General features: G+C 41.2%; 1 protein-coding gene across 1 annotated transcript in view; it reads right to left on the bottom strand.

The window, feature by feature from the left end:
• Positions 1-16,743, bottom strand: part of DICER1 (dicer 1, ribonuclease III) — a 44,721-nt gene that overhangs the window by 17,345 nt on the left and 10,633 nt on the right. Inside the window, 13 exon segments of the mRNA XM_026515365.4 lie at positions 345-1,128; positions 2,040-2,215; positions 2,605-2,710; positions 2,958-3,140; positions 4,050-4,203; positions 4,407-4,620; positions 4,859-5,038; positions 6,751-6,890; positions 7,716-7,791; positions 8,541-8,673; positions 11,317-11,471; positions 12,049-12,291; positions 13,757-13,889. Coding sequence (XP_026371150.2) covers positions 345-1,128; positions 2,040-2,215; positions 2,605-2,710; positions 2,958-3,140; positions 4,050-4,203; positions 4,407-4,620; positions 4,859-5,038; positions 6,751-6,890; positions 7,716-7,791; positions 8,541-8,673; positions 11,317-11,471; positions 12,049-12,291; positions 13,757-13,889 — 2,677 coding nt within the window.

Here is a 16,743-nt window from a genome sequence, read left to right as displayed (position 1 = left end):
AATGTTAAACTGGATGAAATTAAAGCACGAGCCGCCCGAGTAACTACGCCACGTTATTTCTTTATATTCCCCTCAGGCTTCAGTAAGCACGCAATTCTCACAAACGGTCCTGGGAGAACTGAATTCCTACCAATAACTAAGGCACATACGGATCAGCTAACACCCACCCCAAACCTGAGTGGTGGTGCATCAGTGAAAAATAGATTTCGGTCAACCCCGGGGCGGGCTGCACCACAGGCCCTTAAACAATCCCTCATCCTCTAAAACCGTCCAACACCTGAGGCCACTCTTAGGCACACTGAATAGTTACTCGAACTGTTCCAGATAAAAACCGTCTCTCTTACCTTTTTGCTTCTCATATATGAAAGGCGGCCCTCGTGAGCATCAGGGTAAGTGCAAAATAGATACGTGGTGATGGCGTGCTTTAAAAAGGAGTCACCAAGCATTTCAAGCCGCTCCAGGTTAAATCCATCACTAGCATTGGAAAGGGTCAAAGCCTGCAGAATAAGTCCAGGATTGGGGCCGAGGGTCCTCGAGGAGTACCCGGGACACGGGCTCTGCTCAGAACCCGTCCTGTCCTTGAGCGCTCGAACAGCTTCGGTAGTACCAGGCGTCGTGGCTGTCATGGGACTTGCATCTGAGGTAGATTTGTTAGCATTTCCATCAAGGTATTTATTACTCAGTAGAGTACATTCATCGCTGGGCTTGGGCTGGTTCTCATAATTGTAGAAATTCTGAATGGGATATGAGGTAGTTGGTTGTACAGGTATTTCCTGCTTGTAGTAATTCAGCTGATTTCCTTGGCAAAAGTCTCTGTTAGCTAAATCGTAACTGCCATTGGCAAGATTTTTATTGTAAGAAAGACCATTAATGGCTGTAAGATCGGTTGAAACTTCAATTTGGAGCTTACCAGGTGACTCACTGAACAACGCTCTGCAGTTCACAGACATTTGGTCATGATTTTCTAGAGAGGAGGTCCTATTAGCACCTTGACGTGCAGCATTTTCAGGGACTACAATTGTGCTGTGCTTACAGTAATTATCATTGTCAGCTGAAGAGGAGTTAGCAATTGAGATGAAAGATTTGCTGTCAATAGATTTTTTCCACCCGAAGTCTAGGTTGGGGTATCTGCAAAGACATTTTCATGACTTCATCAGATCCTTCAGAAGGGCGAGGCTTAGAGCAAGAACAATGTGAATAAAATAAATAAAATAAAGATCCCTATAAATCAGCTCCCACTTCAGAAGAGAAACAAGTTCCCAAGGCAGAAATCAACAGTACTGGACTTCCGCAGCGTCGATCAGGGAGTGGGACATGGTTCACGAGGCTGCTTTCATCGGCTGCCCCACGGCAAGCACGGTGTGGTGGTGAGGTTTGGGGTTGGCCCCCGGGGCCTGTGTGGGCTAGAATCCCAGGCCCTCCAGCTAACCAGATGGTCATTTATGGAACCCCTCTGTGCCCTGGCTTCTCACACTTGGAAGAGGGGCTGACGACTCCTACTTCATAGGGGTGCCCTAAATGATTAAGCGACCTAATAAAAAAGGCTCCAGCATTTAAATCAGTGTTGGACACTACAGTAAGTACTCAACAAATGCAGTTGTGACTATTACTATTACATTATCACATTCCTTAATCCCTAGAGCCATTGTGGTCTTGACAACTGGACAACCAAAATTAATCAGAGAGGTTAAGCCAATCATTTCCTGAGGATGCGGCCACTCTCCTAGTGGGAAGAAAATGAAAAAGCCAAAGAACACATTGAGGCAATTGCCATTTAATATATATTTCTAAAAGAGGAAGCAGCCTTAAAAGGTCAGCGTGGTTACAAAGAACTGTTTCCGTTTCACTGACTGCCCTCTGTGACTTTACAAGGACACAGGGGTCAAAGGATGCGTTTATTGCATGTATTAGACATCCGCGCTTCCTTTTTAACCTCTTAAGAATTATTTTATATAAAATTAAAACTTGAACTGAATTCAGTTCTTTTGCAAACAGGATTTCACGACCCATGTTCTTTCCGGCTGACAGCATAGGCGTACCTAAAATCCACGGGAAGGGATCGGACTCCCACGCCAGCATCGCTGGCCGTCTGGGCTCTTAGCTCCTCTGCAGTCAAAAGGCAGTGAAGGCGATAGAGTATACTAGGGAGACAGACTGCTTTTCTCCACAGTGACGCTGGAATCGGATGTATAGCACAGAGCTCTGGAACCAGTATCTTTGAAGGAGGAAAAATGTGGATAAATACAAAGCAAACACACAAAAGAAAAAAAAATCAAATTTCAGGCCAATTTCACTAATGGATAAAGACAATAATCATAAATACCAGTAAAAATTTAACTTTTAAAAATAATCCTTTAAGGCCAAATGGGATTTATCCTAGGATTTATAAGGATGAATTTTACCAATGGACGAAGTATAAAAGCAAACCTCTCATACTTCCAAAAAGGCATCCGAAAACAAGTTAACACACAGTATTACCTAAAACATAACAAAACCTAAGGGTTGGGAAACTTCCAAAAAATTCGTACGTCACTCAGTTCACTTGATAATATGAAAGCCAAACTTATCTTTCAAAATATTATCTAGTAACAATTAACACATTACCTGTTTATTCTGCAGACTTTCCCACTTGGCTTTTCTCTTTTCAGCACTGCTTAGAGGAAGAGCTTTCCCCTTCTGATTCAAATGGCGAGGTGTCAAAAGATTAAGTCTGTAAGAATTTCAAAATAATTTTATCAAACGGAAATTCAAATAGGTACATTCTTCACAGTGGTTCCACACCTTCAGTGTGCAGACTCCTTCCTGGGCCCCACCCTGGGCAGTTTCGCGTGCAAAGAGTCTCCTGATTTCAGAGAGTCTACAGGTGGGCAATGGGGACAGTGAACCCGTTAGTGTCTGCTGACCCTGTAAAGAATGCCTCGAGCAGAATTTCAGATGTCATTTCTGAAGCCCCTCACCTTGAAGATGTGTGGTCCACATCCAGCAGTGGCTGGTTGAGATTGGTCAGGTCAAGGTTGTACTTTGTTTTATAATATTCTGCGAAAGTTTCATACTCAGGGGAAGGAAATTTACTCAGCGGGGTGAGATCAGTGTACACATCAGCTACATAAAATCGATGAGGCTGATCGAAATTACGGTATCTAAAAAAGAAAAACAATACACTTAAAGACAACTATTCTCAACAAATGTTTTCCATATGAAAATGCAAATGATGATTTTAAAGCAAGTTCAAAGGTTAAAAATAAGTAGCACAAATAATTGAAAATTTCAATTCCAAATAATATATTTCAAGTGGGTGTAAGACAAAAAGTACATTTATATTAAGTGAAAACGATTCTCGACTATTAGCCGCATTCTAAATAACCGTGCTTTGCTAACACCTCAACGCTAACAGCACTTTATATATCTGCATTTCACCAGTATGAACAGGGTAGAAAGCTTTCAGTGTCCCACCAACTAAGCAAGAACCCTGCATTACTAATAGGTATATGTGAAAGGCACCGGCCACATAAATACACTGAGGCACCCACCACTTCCGGGATTACTAGTTTGATGAGAGCTAACATTTAAAATATGGCCTCAACAAAGACGAAAAAAGAGAAAGACTGAATTATAGCCAGTACTCTACTTTTATGAAAAGTTCCTATAAATTTATTGCTCAAAAAATTTATCCCCTAAATTTTTATGAAATAAGGAAAAAAAGCATTCTGATTTACTACTTCATTGCACTTAATACAATTCATTACTCCTTATTAAAGGTTTAGGAAGCTATTATTTACAGTCCGACCCTTTAAGAGGGGATTAACAGGATGAAGATTTTAAGAAAGCCTTTCAACATCACTTAGGTGATCCGAGCTTCCCAAGGTAAAACCCCTCCACCAACAAGTGTTCCTTCCAAGTGTTGTTTCTTACAAGAGGAACTCAGGAAGAGACACCCCAACTTCCTACTAGGGACCTCAACGCCAGAGCCCACTGACGTTTCCACACGAACCAGTAAATCTCATGAAACAAAATACCACCAACCCTTTGCTTTCCACTTCAATACCCACCTTGGAATGATAACTGCATCCTGGTAATCTTCTAATTTAAAAACAAAGGGTGTTTCTTTTGAATACTTTGTACTGGGAATGCCTATGCGAGCTTCAGACTTCTCAATATCTTCCATGAATTTGAAGTCAATGTCCAAAGTGCTGGAGTCATTCACTTAGGGAAGGAAAAGACTCTTTAGCTGGTTAAAATGTACAACAGAGAAGATTCTCACCTAAGCCATATATTCATGTATGTGTCTAAGATAGAGCTGTCCCCAGTAAGGGAGTTCTCTAGCATCCACGACAAACTAACGGTGAGCAAACGTCCCTTTTCTGAGCTACTATCAGTGGACACTTTAGAGTCTGGGCCCTTCTTACCAACATTAAGAGGTAGAACACAGTATGCTGAATCAGCGTCTGTGGGTTTAAATTCTAGTGCAGGTTTCTCAAGCCGAAGAATATGTGAGAATATATACTGGTGAAGTCTTGTAATCAACTCAAGCATTTGCAGAGACAACGTGAAACCAGACTTCTTCAACTCAATGGATATGGTCACCTCTCCAGAGCGCGTGTACACAGGGAAGTGCGGGATCTTAGCAAAAAGACAGACAAAGCATCCCCAAAGTCAACAGGTATTTTATTCCGTTAGAAATATTTAACTTCAGAGGAGGAACGACGCTTTCAATCCAGGAAACAGAAGGGACACCTTGATTTTTAAATACTAAACATTCTGAGGTAACAAAAAATAGTTACTCATAAATAGCTGTTCCCTTAAACACAACAACTTTAACAACAAGGCATTTTTATCAGAGTCATAAGGAGCCGGCTACCTGAGGTATGGGTTTGGCTGTCAGTATTCCAAAGCATCTTGTGGTGTCCTCAGGGGGATAGAGCTTCCGCCTTCTAAAGTTGAGCTCATCGGGTAAGGGTGTCGTCAGAACCATTCCTATCACGTACAGGTAACAGGGCTGATCGGGTTTGGGGTAGCTATCCCTCAAACATTCCGGAATCTAGAATTGGAAAGAAAACCTAAGCATCGAGATCACGTGTAACAGCCTCTTTCCCAGATACCAGCAAGAAAACAAATTTCTTCCTAGCTTTACTAAAAGCTGATGAGAAAAAGGTAAGAAATACCCAGGAAGGGAGACTGAATTACTTAACCCCGCTGCAGAGCCAACACTTCTCAGGTCTGGGCTGCAAGGTGGCCCGCGGTCACCTACCTCATGCTGCACTGCTGACGAGAAAACTAACACCAAAATTATATGAAACAATCAAACCCCGTAGGGTCTCGTCTTGAAACACTATTCATTTATTTCTTTTGATTAGAGAACTCTTTTCCTTCTCGATTTTTAGTCTTTTAACACTGCAGAGTATCAGAAAACAAATGCAAAATTTCAGAAGTCCTACGTGATTGTATAAAGATAACCTGGATTAACTTCTGATACACTGCGGCGTCCTGCAGACCTTCTCCTGCGTATAAATGTAGATAAACATATACACGTGTGTGTTTTTTCCATTACGTATGGAATGGTACAACGAAGACTGCTGTCACCTGATTTTTCTCTCCAGTTACTACAATGAGAATATCTTTCTTGTCTGTATCATTTTTAATGGTTATCTAATCATATGGGTAAACCATAATTTAATGAATCTGAGACTGTTTCTAAACTTTCAATATTCATACAACCCCATGCAGGAGAGTCGTGCAGTTTCTGAGCCACAGGGACATTAATGATTGCATCTGTAGTTAAAAGGCATAGAAAAGCCGGCTAGGAGATGGTTACAGTAACAGAATATCAGATAATCCAAAATGTATTTGTTAATTAAAACACTTATTATTAATGATGACTTCTGCCCTACGAAACAAGTCTGGTGGTCTTTGGGGTAAATGTGAGAGGAGGAAGGGTGGGAAACAAGCATTTCAGGGAACGGGCCACAGTCATAATTTTTAAACGAACGACATGATTTTGAATCTTGAAAATGCTCAAGTGAAACTGAGTGAAAACTTTTTTAAAAGTAGAAACTCAATGCAACTGCGAAAATGAAACAAAAGAACCGCACTTTTAGGCTAAGATGAAAATACACAGCAAAATTTTTGCTTTTGTTTGAGATTCTTATGGGGGACAAATACGAGCAAATATTTTTAAAATGAGTCCTTCAACCTGGTAGGGCTCTAACTAGAAATCCGACTCGGGGACGTCGTAGTGCACGAATCCTGCCAGGATGCGACACACGGAGCCAGACAGCACGCTGACAGGACGGGTCTGACTGCTGGCGGGCCACGGCCTAGCTCCGGACAAATCCTTGCCGTCACCGTCAGCCGGGCTGCCCACATGTGCAGTGGGCACCCTTTCGCTCGCCTATTTTATCATACAAATCCTCTTTTGTCTTAGCCCCGAACATAAGGAAAGCAAAAATCTTACCACTAAAGTGAATGAAGCAAAAAAAAATAGACTCATTCTAGATAGAATGTGACAAGGGTCCGCACTCCTTTTGAGAAGAAAAACGAAAGCAGCGTCCTAAGTGGGAAAGTGCACACAGAGCACGTGGGAAGGGGGGCTGGCTGATCGGAGAGAAGCGGTCATGGGAGGAAGTGAGCGGAGAGCCCAAGTGGGCCAGATTACAAGGTCTGGGAAGGCAAGCAGAGGAATGTGGATTTGATGTGGCAGGAAATAAAAAGTCAGAAAGGCTAGCTTTGTATTCGGTGCTAACCGATACGAACCGCTTTTGGGTAGCACTGTCTTCGCTTGGTGGAACCCGGCCTTCCTGGAACGCTGGTCTCCTCTTCATCATGTAAATCGAGCTCTTCTTCGTACTTAACAGTCTCTTTCCCAACTGGCATCAAATGGTCATCCAGTTCACCTAAGGAATGTAGACAGTGAACATAAACAATCCAGATGTTGCCTCTCTCATTCCTGAAGAGTCCAGAGCAGCAGTACGTTAGAAAGCACGGGAAGGGCAACCAAAGCTAAAGCCTCTATACTTTTCACATCACAAACTGATCGGACGTCATGCGTCAGGCAGTCGACTTTGGCGTCCACATATTCAGTGTGAGCAGGGCCACGAATTCTGTTCTACGACGCAAACGTTGCGTCTACACAAGGCACAGCACGGGGACTGCAGCGCAGGGTACCGGGACAGCGCCGTACGCTGACGTCGGGGGGGGGGGGCTGCACGTCTGGTGAGCAGAGTATCACGCAGACTCTGCGGGACACCGGAAACCACGGTACACTGTGTGTCAACTCTACTCCAATAAGGAAAGTTTCTTAAATAATACTGAAACAGAAAAGCAGCACATAACCATTGTTTTACAAAGTCTACAGAAAGGAAGACTTCTATTTAAAAAAATGGATGAATCTGTAAACCAATTTGAGAGCCTGACCCAGTGAAACACAAGTGTCTGTGATTCAGCAGTGACAGGAAGACCTCTCTGTATTGACGAGGGGTCAGTAAAGGGAGCAAATACACCGCAGCTGTTTGCAGTGACCTGCGGCGATTGGAGAGCTGGTCCGTGTCACAGGACCTTCGGGTTACATCAGATCTCCAGCCGTCTTCACCACCGCACAGCGAGAACAAAGTTCACAACGCCACAAAATCCTCAGGGACCTATCAAGTCCTTGATACCCTTTTGTTAGACAATGTTTTCAACTTTATTCTTATCTGCATGTGCTTTTCAAACATTCTTACCAATTTTGTGCAGTTTTTCACAGCAAATGAGAGCTACAACTCTTTCGGCCAATCGGACACAGCTCATTGGTGGACCCTGAAAGTAACAAAAAACATGTCCACTGTACGTGCGCATAGCTATCTATCATTAACACACAACATTTCTATGAAACCAGTATCTTTAAACCTGAATTTTATGAGAGCAAAGTGGTTTATTTTGAAAAATGCCAGCAAGTTTGCCAAAACCCTATTCTCCACAGTTGAAATAGCCATTTTTAAAAGTCCTGCCCAGCAAAACCTAGGTAACTTATAATGAAGATCTGACAATTTTAATGTATACAAATTTCAGTAAGATTTTAATGTAGCTTATTTTCACTAATCTACAAATAAGAAAAAAACAAAGATGTGTCAAAACGTGGCTGTAACATACACGTTAATAGCACTCACAAATTTTCATGTGCAACAGAAATTAGTCATCTTGGAATATCTCGGAATCAGTACTGGGACCAAGGACGGCAGTTACGCAAAGGCAGATTTTCGACTGAACAACAAAACAGCTAGAGAAGCCCAAATATATTTAATAAATAAATTCTGTCCCTGTAAGTGTCTAAGCCACAGCTGAATGTTGATATCAGTAAGATCCTAGAGGGAACTTCAGATTATCTACTCATACAGTCTACGGAAGGTCTGAACATGTAGTGGACCACAAAAGAGATTTATAAACCAATGCTTGAGAACAGATTTAAAGCTAAATTTCCCTATAACTTGGGCTGGCGTAGAGAAGCTGAAAAACAATCCATTAATGACATACTTTAAAAGCACAATCGGTTCTTTTTCTAAACTTACAACAATGGACGCTCGGAGAGGTGAGTTAATTGGCAGATAAAGAGTTGAATAAAATGTACCATCAGGCAACTCTCGGGTCCTACATTTAGGAGCTAGATGAGTAAACGGATCACTTGGTAATCTAGCACAGTATCTGTGAAGAAAAAGAAATTCTGATGCTAAATCTACACCTGAGAAAGGGAGGAAAAAAATCTGTATTGATATTCACAGCCTCAAGTTTAATTTCGCATGTCCCTCTTCCCCTCTACTGGACTGGTTTTTATACGTGAAGTTTGAGCTTCACCACTTTGAACTTTCAATAAGATGGAACAGTGTTGTCCCACAGAATCCTCTGCAATGATGTTCCGTGTCTACACTGCCACTGAGCCCTTGGAATGAGGTGAGGGAGCTAGGAAACTAATTTTTAAATTTTATTTACTTTTAATTAAAATTAAAACTTGAATTTAAGTAGATACATATGTCCTATGCGACCACAGAGTACAGAAAATACTGTTCAGAATCCACTAAGAGAACACGTCACCACTGTTTGTTCCTTACTAGCGTCTATGCAGCCACAAACTCTCAGGGCCCGTTCAAGGAAGGCATCAGAAGAGGCTGGAAGGACAGCCCAGTGCTGACACAACTGAAGGCATCAGAAGAAGACCACCCCCGCTCCCCCACCACATCCCCACAGCAGGAGAAGGTGCTAGCAATAGCAGGGCAGTGCAGAAGGCTAGCTTCAAGGGTACTGAGACTGAGCAAGGAGTGTGCTGGAACAGGAAGGTCATCGGTGGGGGCAGGACGCGCACAAGGAGGGCACTGGAATGAGCAGCCGCCCTGTAAGGTCAGGACCTGCGCAGTAAGGGCACCCAAACACAGTGGGAGCCCTGCAGAGAAGGAGACTGGCTACATTCAGGGACATTGGACATAAAAGTAACGATTCTGAGGACAACGGGAGTCCTATCTCACTATTTAAGAAGCCAGAAATAAAGACGAAAGAGAGGAAAGCTAGAATGAACCCTGTGGTGCGACAGTAAAAGTGAAGGGAAGACGACATAGGTAGTCAGACACAGAAATAAATAAAGCTGTATGTGAATACGCACACACACGCACACACACGTGTGCGCACACACACGCGTGCGCACACACACGCACACGCACACACACAAATGTAGCTTCTAGCTCTGTCTAAGGAGGCTGGCAGCAGCAATACACCAGGGGCAATGAGCACACCCAGCGCTCAGCGCCCAGATTTTGGTTTCTAAACACCAGTCATTTGCCACTCCAAGAAACCAGAACCTTTTGGAGAAATAGCCAAGGCTGGGGCAGGGAAAATAGAAGTTGAGGCTAGTAATCTTAGTATGCCATAAAATAGGGAAGTGATCGAGAATAATGGTGACGTAAAAAGACAAGCTTGAAGGGGCTCCCATTGGCCAAATCTGACATAATTTTAACATCAAAATAATAAATGACAGTAGCCAGACTATAACCCATTGAATAAAACAGAACTCCATCAGTTCATACTATATACAAAAATAAAGAGAATAAGTGGAGAAAAGAGAAAAGCTCTTCGTTCCAGCAGAATGCCAACAAACAGAAAGAATAATAGAATTAGAAGATCACCTTTTTGCAGACACTACAGCAATAATCAATTAATGCAAGATATACCAATGGATACTCGAAGTAATGGGTGACACTGGGAAGAGGAATAAATGTTATACTGTCTCAAACTACCGCCTCATGAAATAACACACTCATTACAAATGGAGAAAAAGCAACTTGACAGCAGAGAAAGCTGGCAGACCTTTCGTAAGTGATCAGAGCCGCCACCACCACCACGAGTAAGAGCACAAACCAACATCAAGTGCACCCAGGAGGATGGATGAGAAGAAGTCGGCATCACTTCTGTGATACGTAGCCCCCAGTGCATAACCTGCAGCTAATTATCAGCAAATATCAGATAAAGCCAAACTGAGAGACAGACTACAAAATGATCGGCCTATAAATCTTCAAAAGTTGCAAGGTCATTCAGGTCAGGGAACGACAAGAATGGTTCCAGGTTGAAGGAGACTAGAGAGAGAGAAAAACTCATATAACCCTTGATCCTGGCTTGGAATCCTTTCACTACAAGAAAACATTCTCGTGAAACCTGAATGGGTCTCTGCAGGTGAGTTACAGGTAAATGGGAGTTCTCTGCAGTATTCCTGCCACATTTTAAAGTTTGAAATTATTTCAAAATAAAAAGTAAAAAAAAAAAAGAAAATCTTACATCAGTTGCTCCTTTATTTTGCCTCTGCACGAAATTTATCCTGACACACAATCTAGGTATGTATCTGCTTTTCTTCGGTCTTGGAAATGTTATTACCAATTCAGGACAAAGTAAATTAGAACATAATTTAAAAAGTGAGTTAATTTATCATAATCTTTTATCATAGCTAATGGAAAATTCAACATCCTTTAACATTCATGGCAAAAAACAACAGATTTCAGAATAAAAAAAAATTAGTGAGCACTACAAAATTATGTAAAATCTAATTAAAATAAGCATGCCTTAAGCCAGCCTTGCCAACAAAAACTAAACATTTATTGCTGCATAATACTGTTTTTGCCTTCTGATCAAAAAGAAGAACGAATGGAAAAAAGCAACTTCTTTTCTTTCTCCCATCAAAATAGTACAAGCCATAAACAGAAAGACTGGTGAATATTTGCAAAAGGTAAACACTACAATACTCACAGGTTTAGACTTAAATCTTGCAATACTCCTAGGTTTTTCCATGCAAGTGATTTCATATCATACCTATTGATGTGTCCAATGGCCGTGTTGATTGTGACTCGTGGACCACCATCATCGGGCCTCAACACGTATGGTGGGAACACATCGTCATCATCCACGACAGGTTCAACGTCAGGCTCTCCAGTGTCAACTGACTTGGAACACTTGTTTCTCAAGATCTGAACGTTGTAGAAACAGATTTTATGATGAGAACAGTATTTTCTTTGCCACATGTCAGGAATCTGCCTCTGTACCTACAGAAAAAGCTCTCCCTACACAAAACCGCTCTCTCTCCTAAACACACTTTACTACTCCAAGTCCCCTGATGCAGAAACTCCCTCTCAAAGCAGTCCCCCAGCTCCAATCATGTAGAGACACTTGCTATATGCGCACAAGATCTGCACGGTACCGTACCTACACGCACCCACACACCCACACACGTACGTGAGCATACATGCACACAGGGACTAAGTCATCACCCTCCAATCACTCCACAACTCGGACACTCAACTGTGACTACACTGTCCACACTAACAGGACATTTTCCACGCTTCTCCCCCCATAACCCACATGACCATTTTCACTGTGAGCTTTCAAACACTTTGTAAAATACTGCTGGCTCTGTAATTACTTGACTTTCTTATAATGTACACACTGGGCACCCCTGCTGAGACTGTTCTCCGCAAATAAAAAGCTGTTTATTTCTCTGCACATAAAATATAACTTAGAAATACCATATTGACTTTTGGACCTTACCTTTTCAATAGCTTTGTATGTTTTAAGGTCTTCTTCAAAACTTTTTATTTTGTCTGTATCTGCTAACATTATATAATTAGAGATCGGTGCCCTTGCTCTTCCCTTAGACTGAACATAGGATCGATACTCTGTGGGCAAATCAAATCGAACCACCAAGTTGCACTTTGGTATATCAACACCCTCTTCCACAATACTTGTTGCAATGAGGAGGTTGGTCTCATGTGCTCGAAATTTCCTAAGGACCTGAAAAAAATCCACCACGAAAAGCAATTCTAAGAAATTTCCAAAGGAACAGCATAGTACAAATAAGTGACAACTGTCATTTCTTTTTTTTTTTTTTTTTTTTTAAGATTTTATTTATTTATTTGTCAGAGAGAGAGAAAGCACAATCAGGGAGAGCTGCAGGCAGAGGCAGGCTCCCCGCTGAGCAAAGAGCCTGATGTGGGACTCGATCACAGAACCCTGGGATCATGACCTGAGCGGAAGGCAGATGCTTTACCGACTGAGCCACGCAGGAGTCCCACAACTGTCATTTCTGACACATACTCTGGATACACTAAATCTTTCAGCACAGGCTAAAGAAAATGACAACACTATATACAAAATTCAAGATGCGTGAATACATGGGCAAAGAGACTCTGATTTAATGACAGTTTTCAACTGAATAGGACTTAAAAAATCAAAGTGACTTTTTACCATACATAAGTATGTACAAACCACAGAAAGCCTTCGGGTTGAAGAGGCTGGCTTCTTCAATGGCCACAAAAGAATCTAACCAACAAAATGACCAAATGAATCCACTTCTGGAATCCTGCTGATACTCTGACCCTCCGTGGTAGTGTCTTATGTCTGTGAGACTGTGCCAACATCCCTCCAAAGACATCAAAACTCTTTTACTAAAAACCCTAAAATGCTTGTAACTTAAAAATTACAAGTAAGGCATTACTTATTTTCTGGCATCTTGGGACATTCGCAACTTAAGGAATCAGAACTACTGATTAAAATATTAAGTGAAAATTTTTTCATACTAAATTTAAAATAACATCATTTCTCAATCCAGGATAAGTAAAGTAAGCTGGCTTTTAAGCAGATCTATCACACTGGCTGGCTATTGGACTCCCCAAACTTGGAATAGTATCAAAAAGCTATAACATAGAAAATGAACTTCAACGTGACTTATTCTACCTTTAAGTTAAATAACAAACTTCAAATAAAAAGTTTTTGTTTGCCAGCCAGAACACTATATTAGGTTTCACATCTTTACAATGCTGTCTCCTGTATTAAAATCTTAAAATGCATGAAAAAAATTAAGCCAGAATCTTTAACATATTCAACCAAGGCAGGACTTTAAATGGAAAACAAAACACTTTCTAGGAAAAAAAATTCATTTTGTTGCTCAGTCATACGGAGTCAACAGGAGTTATGGTTATACATGGTTTATTTTTCTATGAAATGCCATCAGTCCAATAAAGGAAAATGAAAAGGTCAATGGCAATTAAGAGAAAATTGATTTACCAGACAGCTCTTCTAATTCTGAACATATGAATCACTATATAGCTACTTCATAGGAGACAGCTGGTCTATCTACGAGCAAATATTCTATATTACAAAAAAAATGCCGAGCAACTATGCAGAAAGGGAGTTCTATGAGCAGAGTTTATATATATTCTGAAAACTGTTATTGTACAATTATTTCAACTTAACTTACCTCTTCCTGTTTTCTGAATTCTGCTTCCATCTGTTTGTTCCGAGGCTGATTCTTTCCAATGCCATGTCCAGTTATAAAATTGCTGCTGATGTAAGCCAGCTCTGGATCTTGTTTGCCCGCTTCCTTTATCAATCTAAGAAAATTATATACATTTGGAAGTTAAGCATTGCTGAGTGAAAAAAATTTACACTTTTGTTTGTAAGGTCTCCCTGAAAATGGAAATACACGTATGTTTTGCCAATATACCTAACAAAATGGTCTTGGTGCTTTTTTTCAACTGGCTTAAACAGAAATCACTGCCACTCTTCCCCGTGTAGATCTGTGGACCAAACACTTTACAACACCAGATACAAGGCTGATTTATACTGACGAACAAAATGGTCCTGGTACTTCAAACTTTCTAATTTGGCTGTGATGATTTACTAGAAACGTGGCCCGGTAGGGGACAGAGCTAGGCAGAGAGAAACACGGAATCCTCATAAGCCTTGGCTTCAGGCCAGGACCTATGATGAAAAAGCCACGCACACTTCTCTGAAAGCTCAGTGCACTTTCCCGCACGCGCACACAACTTGTGGTGGCCGTCCCGCCCTTGTCTCCACGGCCGGGCTTAGACACAGTGAGTACCAACACCCGATGCCAAGGGGCGAGTTTACAGCAAGGGAACCTTCTTCTCCTGCTACTCAGACGAAGAGAGCTCCTGCTGTGTGTGGAAAATAGCATGGTTATTTCTTTTAGTCTTACCCCAATACCCTTTTTATCATGGAAGCAGAGCTCTGGGGCAAGAAATGCCCGTCTGCTGAGGAGCACCTCCATTCCCAACACTTCCCTGCCCCCAGGCCGCCGACCAGAGTTCTGCACTGCCCGGCAGCGCCAGAGTCCCCATCCCACCCTGTCAAGAAAGAGAGAGGCTTCCCCGCTCGTCCCTCTTCCTGCCTGTTCCTCTGTATTAATCCAGAACGCTAGTAACCTCAAGCTGGCCCTTCTAGCAAAGCAGTGGAAAAGAGCTACAAGGATGGGATCACATTACACGGGGACAGAAGGTTAACAGTTAGTGTTGCCATTACAGCTATTTTGGAAATATCCACATTCAAAAACTCAGCACACAGGATAAATGGTTCCACACCTGACATAAGTGATTCCAGATGGTTCTTCTGAAGTCATACACATAGTATAAATTCCTAATAGAAAATTGCGTTTTTAAGTCAAACCATTTTTTTTAAATACATGAAACAGACTAATATCAAAGAGCTGGAAGAAACCTTGAGTGGCCATCTAGAATATCTTCCTGCCTCCAAATCAGCCAAACACTTGCATGTCTAGGTTAGTTTAAGAGTCTGCTTTACATTCAAATACTTAAAATGTTCAGAATCAGGAACTTCCTTAATATGTTCCAAGCTTTGTTTAGTTATTAGAATAAACTTATGATGTCAGTAGCAGAAAGCAATGTTACACGCAAACAAATCGCAAGCCCCGAAGTCTAAATTATGAAATTAATTATCTTTGAAATATGTACTTCCAAATGTTAGTTCACGTAAATAAGCATCGATGTGAATGTAATAGAGGCTTAAAAAAAATGCATTTCATGGCAGGCATTAGGCAAATTAATTAATTAGGCAAAGAATGTATTTTACTTTGCCAAAATGATCAGTCCAGCCCATTTCAGTTAACTAAGAAGCAGAAGCACTAAGAGTAAATGCATTTCTCCTTAACGAAACACACATCAATACTGCAGAGAACAGAAGAGAAAATACCCACATTAACAAATCAAATCTCTTATAAGCAGTAACTAAATGCTATATATCCATGCTGATGATGTTTAGAGAGAAAAATGTCTTTTTCCGATAAATTAAGGGTTGTCTAACCACATTCCTCAGACAAAACTATAGGCTTCCAGAGAAACAACAAGGTCTACAGTGGTAAGGGGATTACAAGTGAGTAACACAAACTGCCTATAGATTTCACGGTACCATGAACCAATAAGACAAAGTCTTACTTGTTTCTTCTGATTTTTACACTGAGTTTATGTGAGCTGCTCTACAAGCAAGCGATCCGACAAACCCAGCTGATCTCTTGTGCACAGAGCTTCTGAAACTATCAGCAGCTAAGAAGCAGTTTTTTTTCCTAATTTCAAATCCACCAGAGACCAGCATTTTTATAAAATTCCATGAAAATTTACAAAGAAAATAAACTTAAAAACATGCAAATTCAAGAGCCAATTGTATTATATTCAGAGGACATAACTTGCTGTCAAAACTACGAGCTTCGAGATGTTCACCCTCCCTCTGGTCCCTCGCTCACTCAGCCGATGGGCGCGCACAGATCGCGTGCTCTGCGTGCACACACCGCCTCCCCAGTAACGCTGGAAGCAGCACGGCCAGAAACAGCAGATACGGACGCTGAACTAGTAGATGTATCAGAGGGAGCTGGGATTTGACTAAATGCGCTAATTTACACAGACAACCATAAGGGGAAAAACATTCAAAGACACAAACACATCATTTGCAATGTCTGCCAAGTACTAAAGCATGTTATCAACAAGAGCTTTTAATAGTATCCTTACTTCTTTTATTTCCTTATCAATGTGAGAAAATCAAATGTAATTCCTCTGTGATCTTAACAACAACAACAAAAACTATAACAGTTACAGTACACAGATCCTATATGCCCAAATGTGTACATAAAGCCCAAAAGAAAATAGCACCTACTGTATCAGGTGATAAATTTTTATATACGTTAAAGAGACAGACTACTACTATTTTTCAAATGAAGAGGCTGACAGAGAAAAATTTCTATTTATTTAAAGCTTTAAAAAGTTAAAAAAACTTTCACAAAATATACATCTAAATAAGTGGGTAGAAATGAACCAGGGCTCCTTTGAGAAATGGTTGATTCTACGGCTGGGGCAGCAAAAATACAAGAGCCTGGATTATTTTGTAGGGCCAGAAAGTCAGGAAGTGCTTAAAAAACAAAAAACAACAAAAACAAAA

Source organism: Ursus arctos, unplaced genomic scaffold (genome assembly GCF_023065955.2).
Source record: "Ursus arctos isolate Adak ecotype North America unplaced genomic scaffold, UrsArc2.0 scaffold_25, whole genome shotgun sequence".
Classification (NCBI taxonomy): domain Eukaryota; kingdom Metazoa; phylum Chordata; class Mammalia; order Carnivora; family Ursidae; genus Ursus; species Ursus arctos.
Note: the sequence above shows the minus strand (reverse complement) of the source record. Positions and strands in the feature narration are given on the sequence as shown.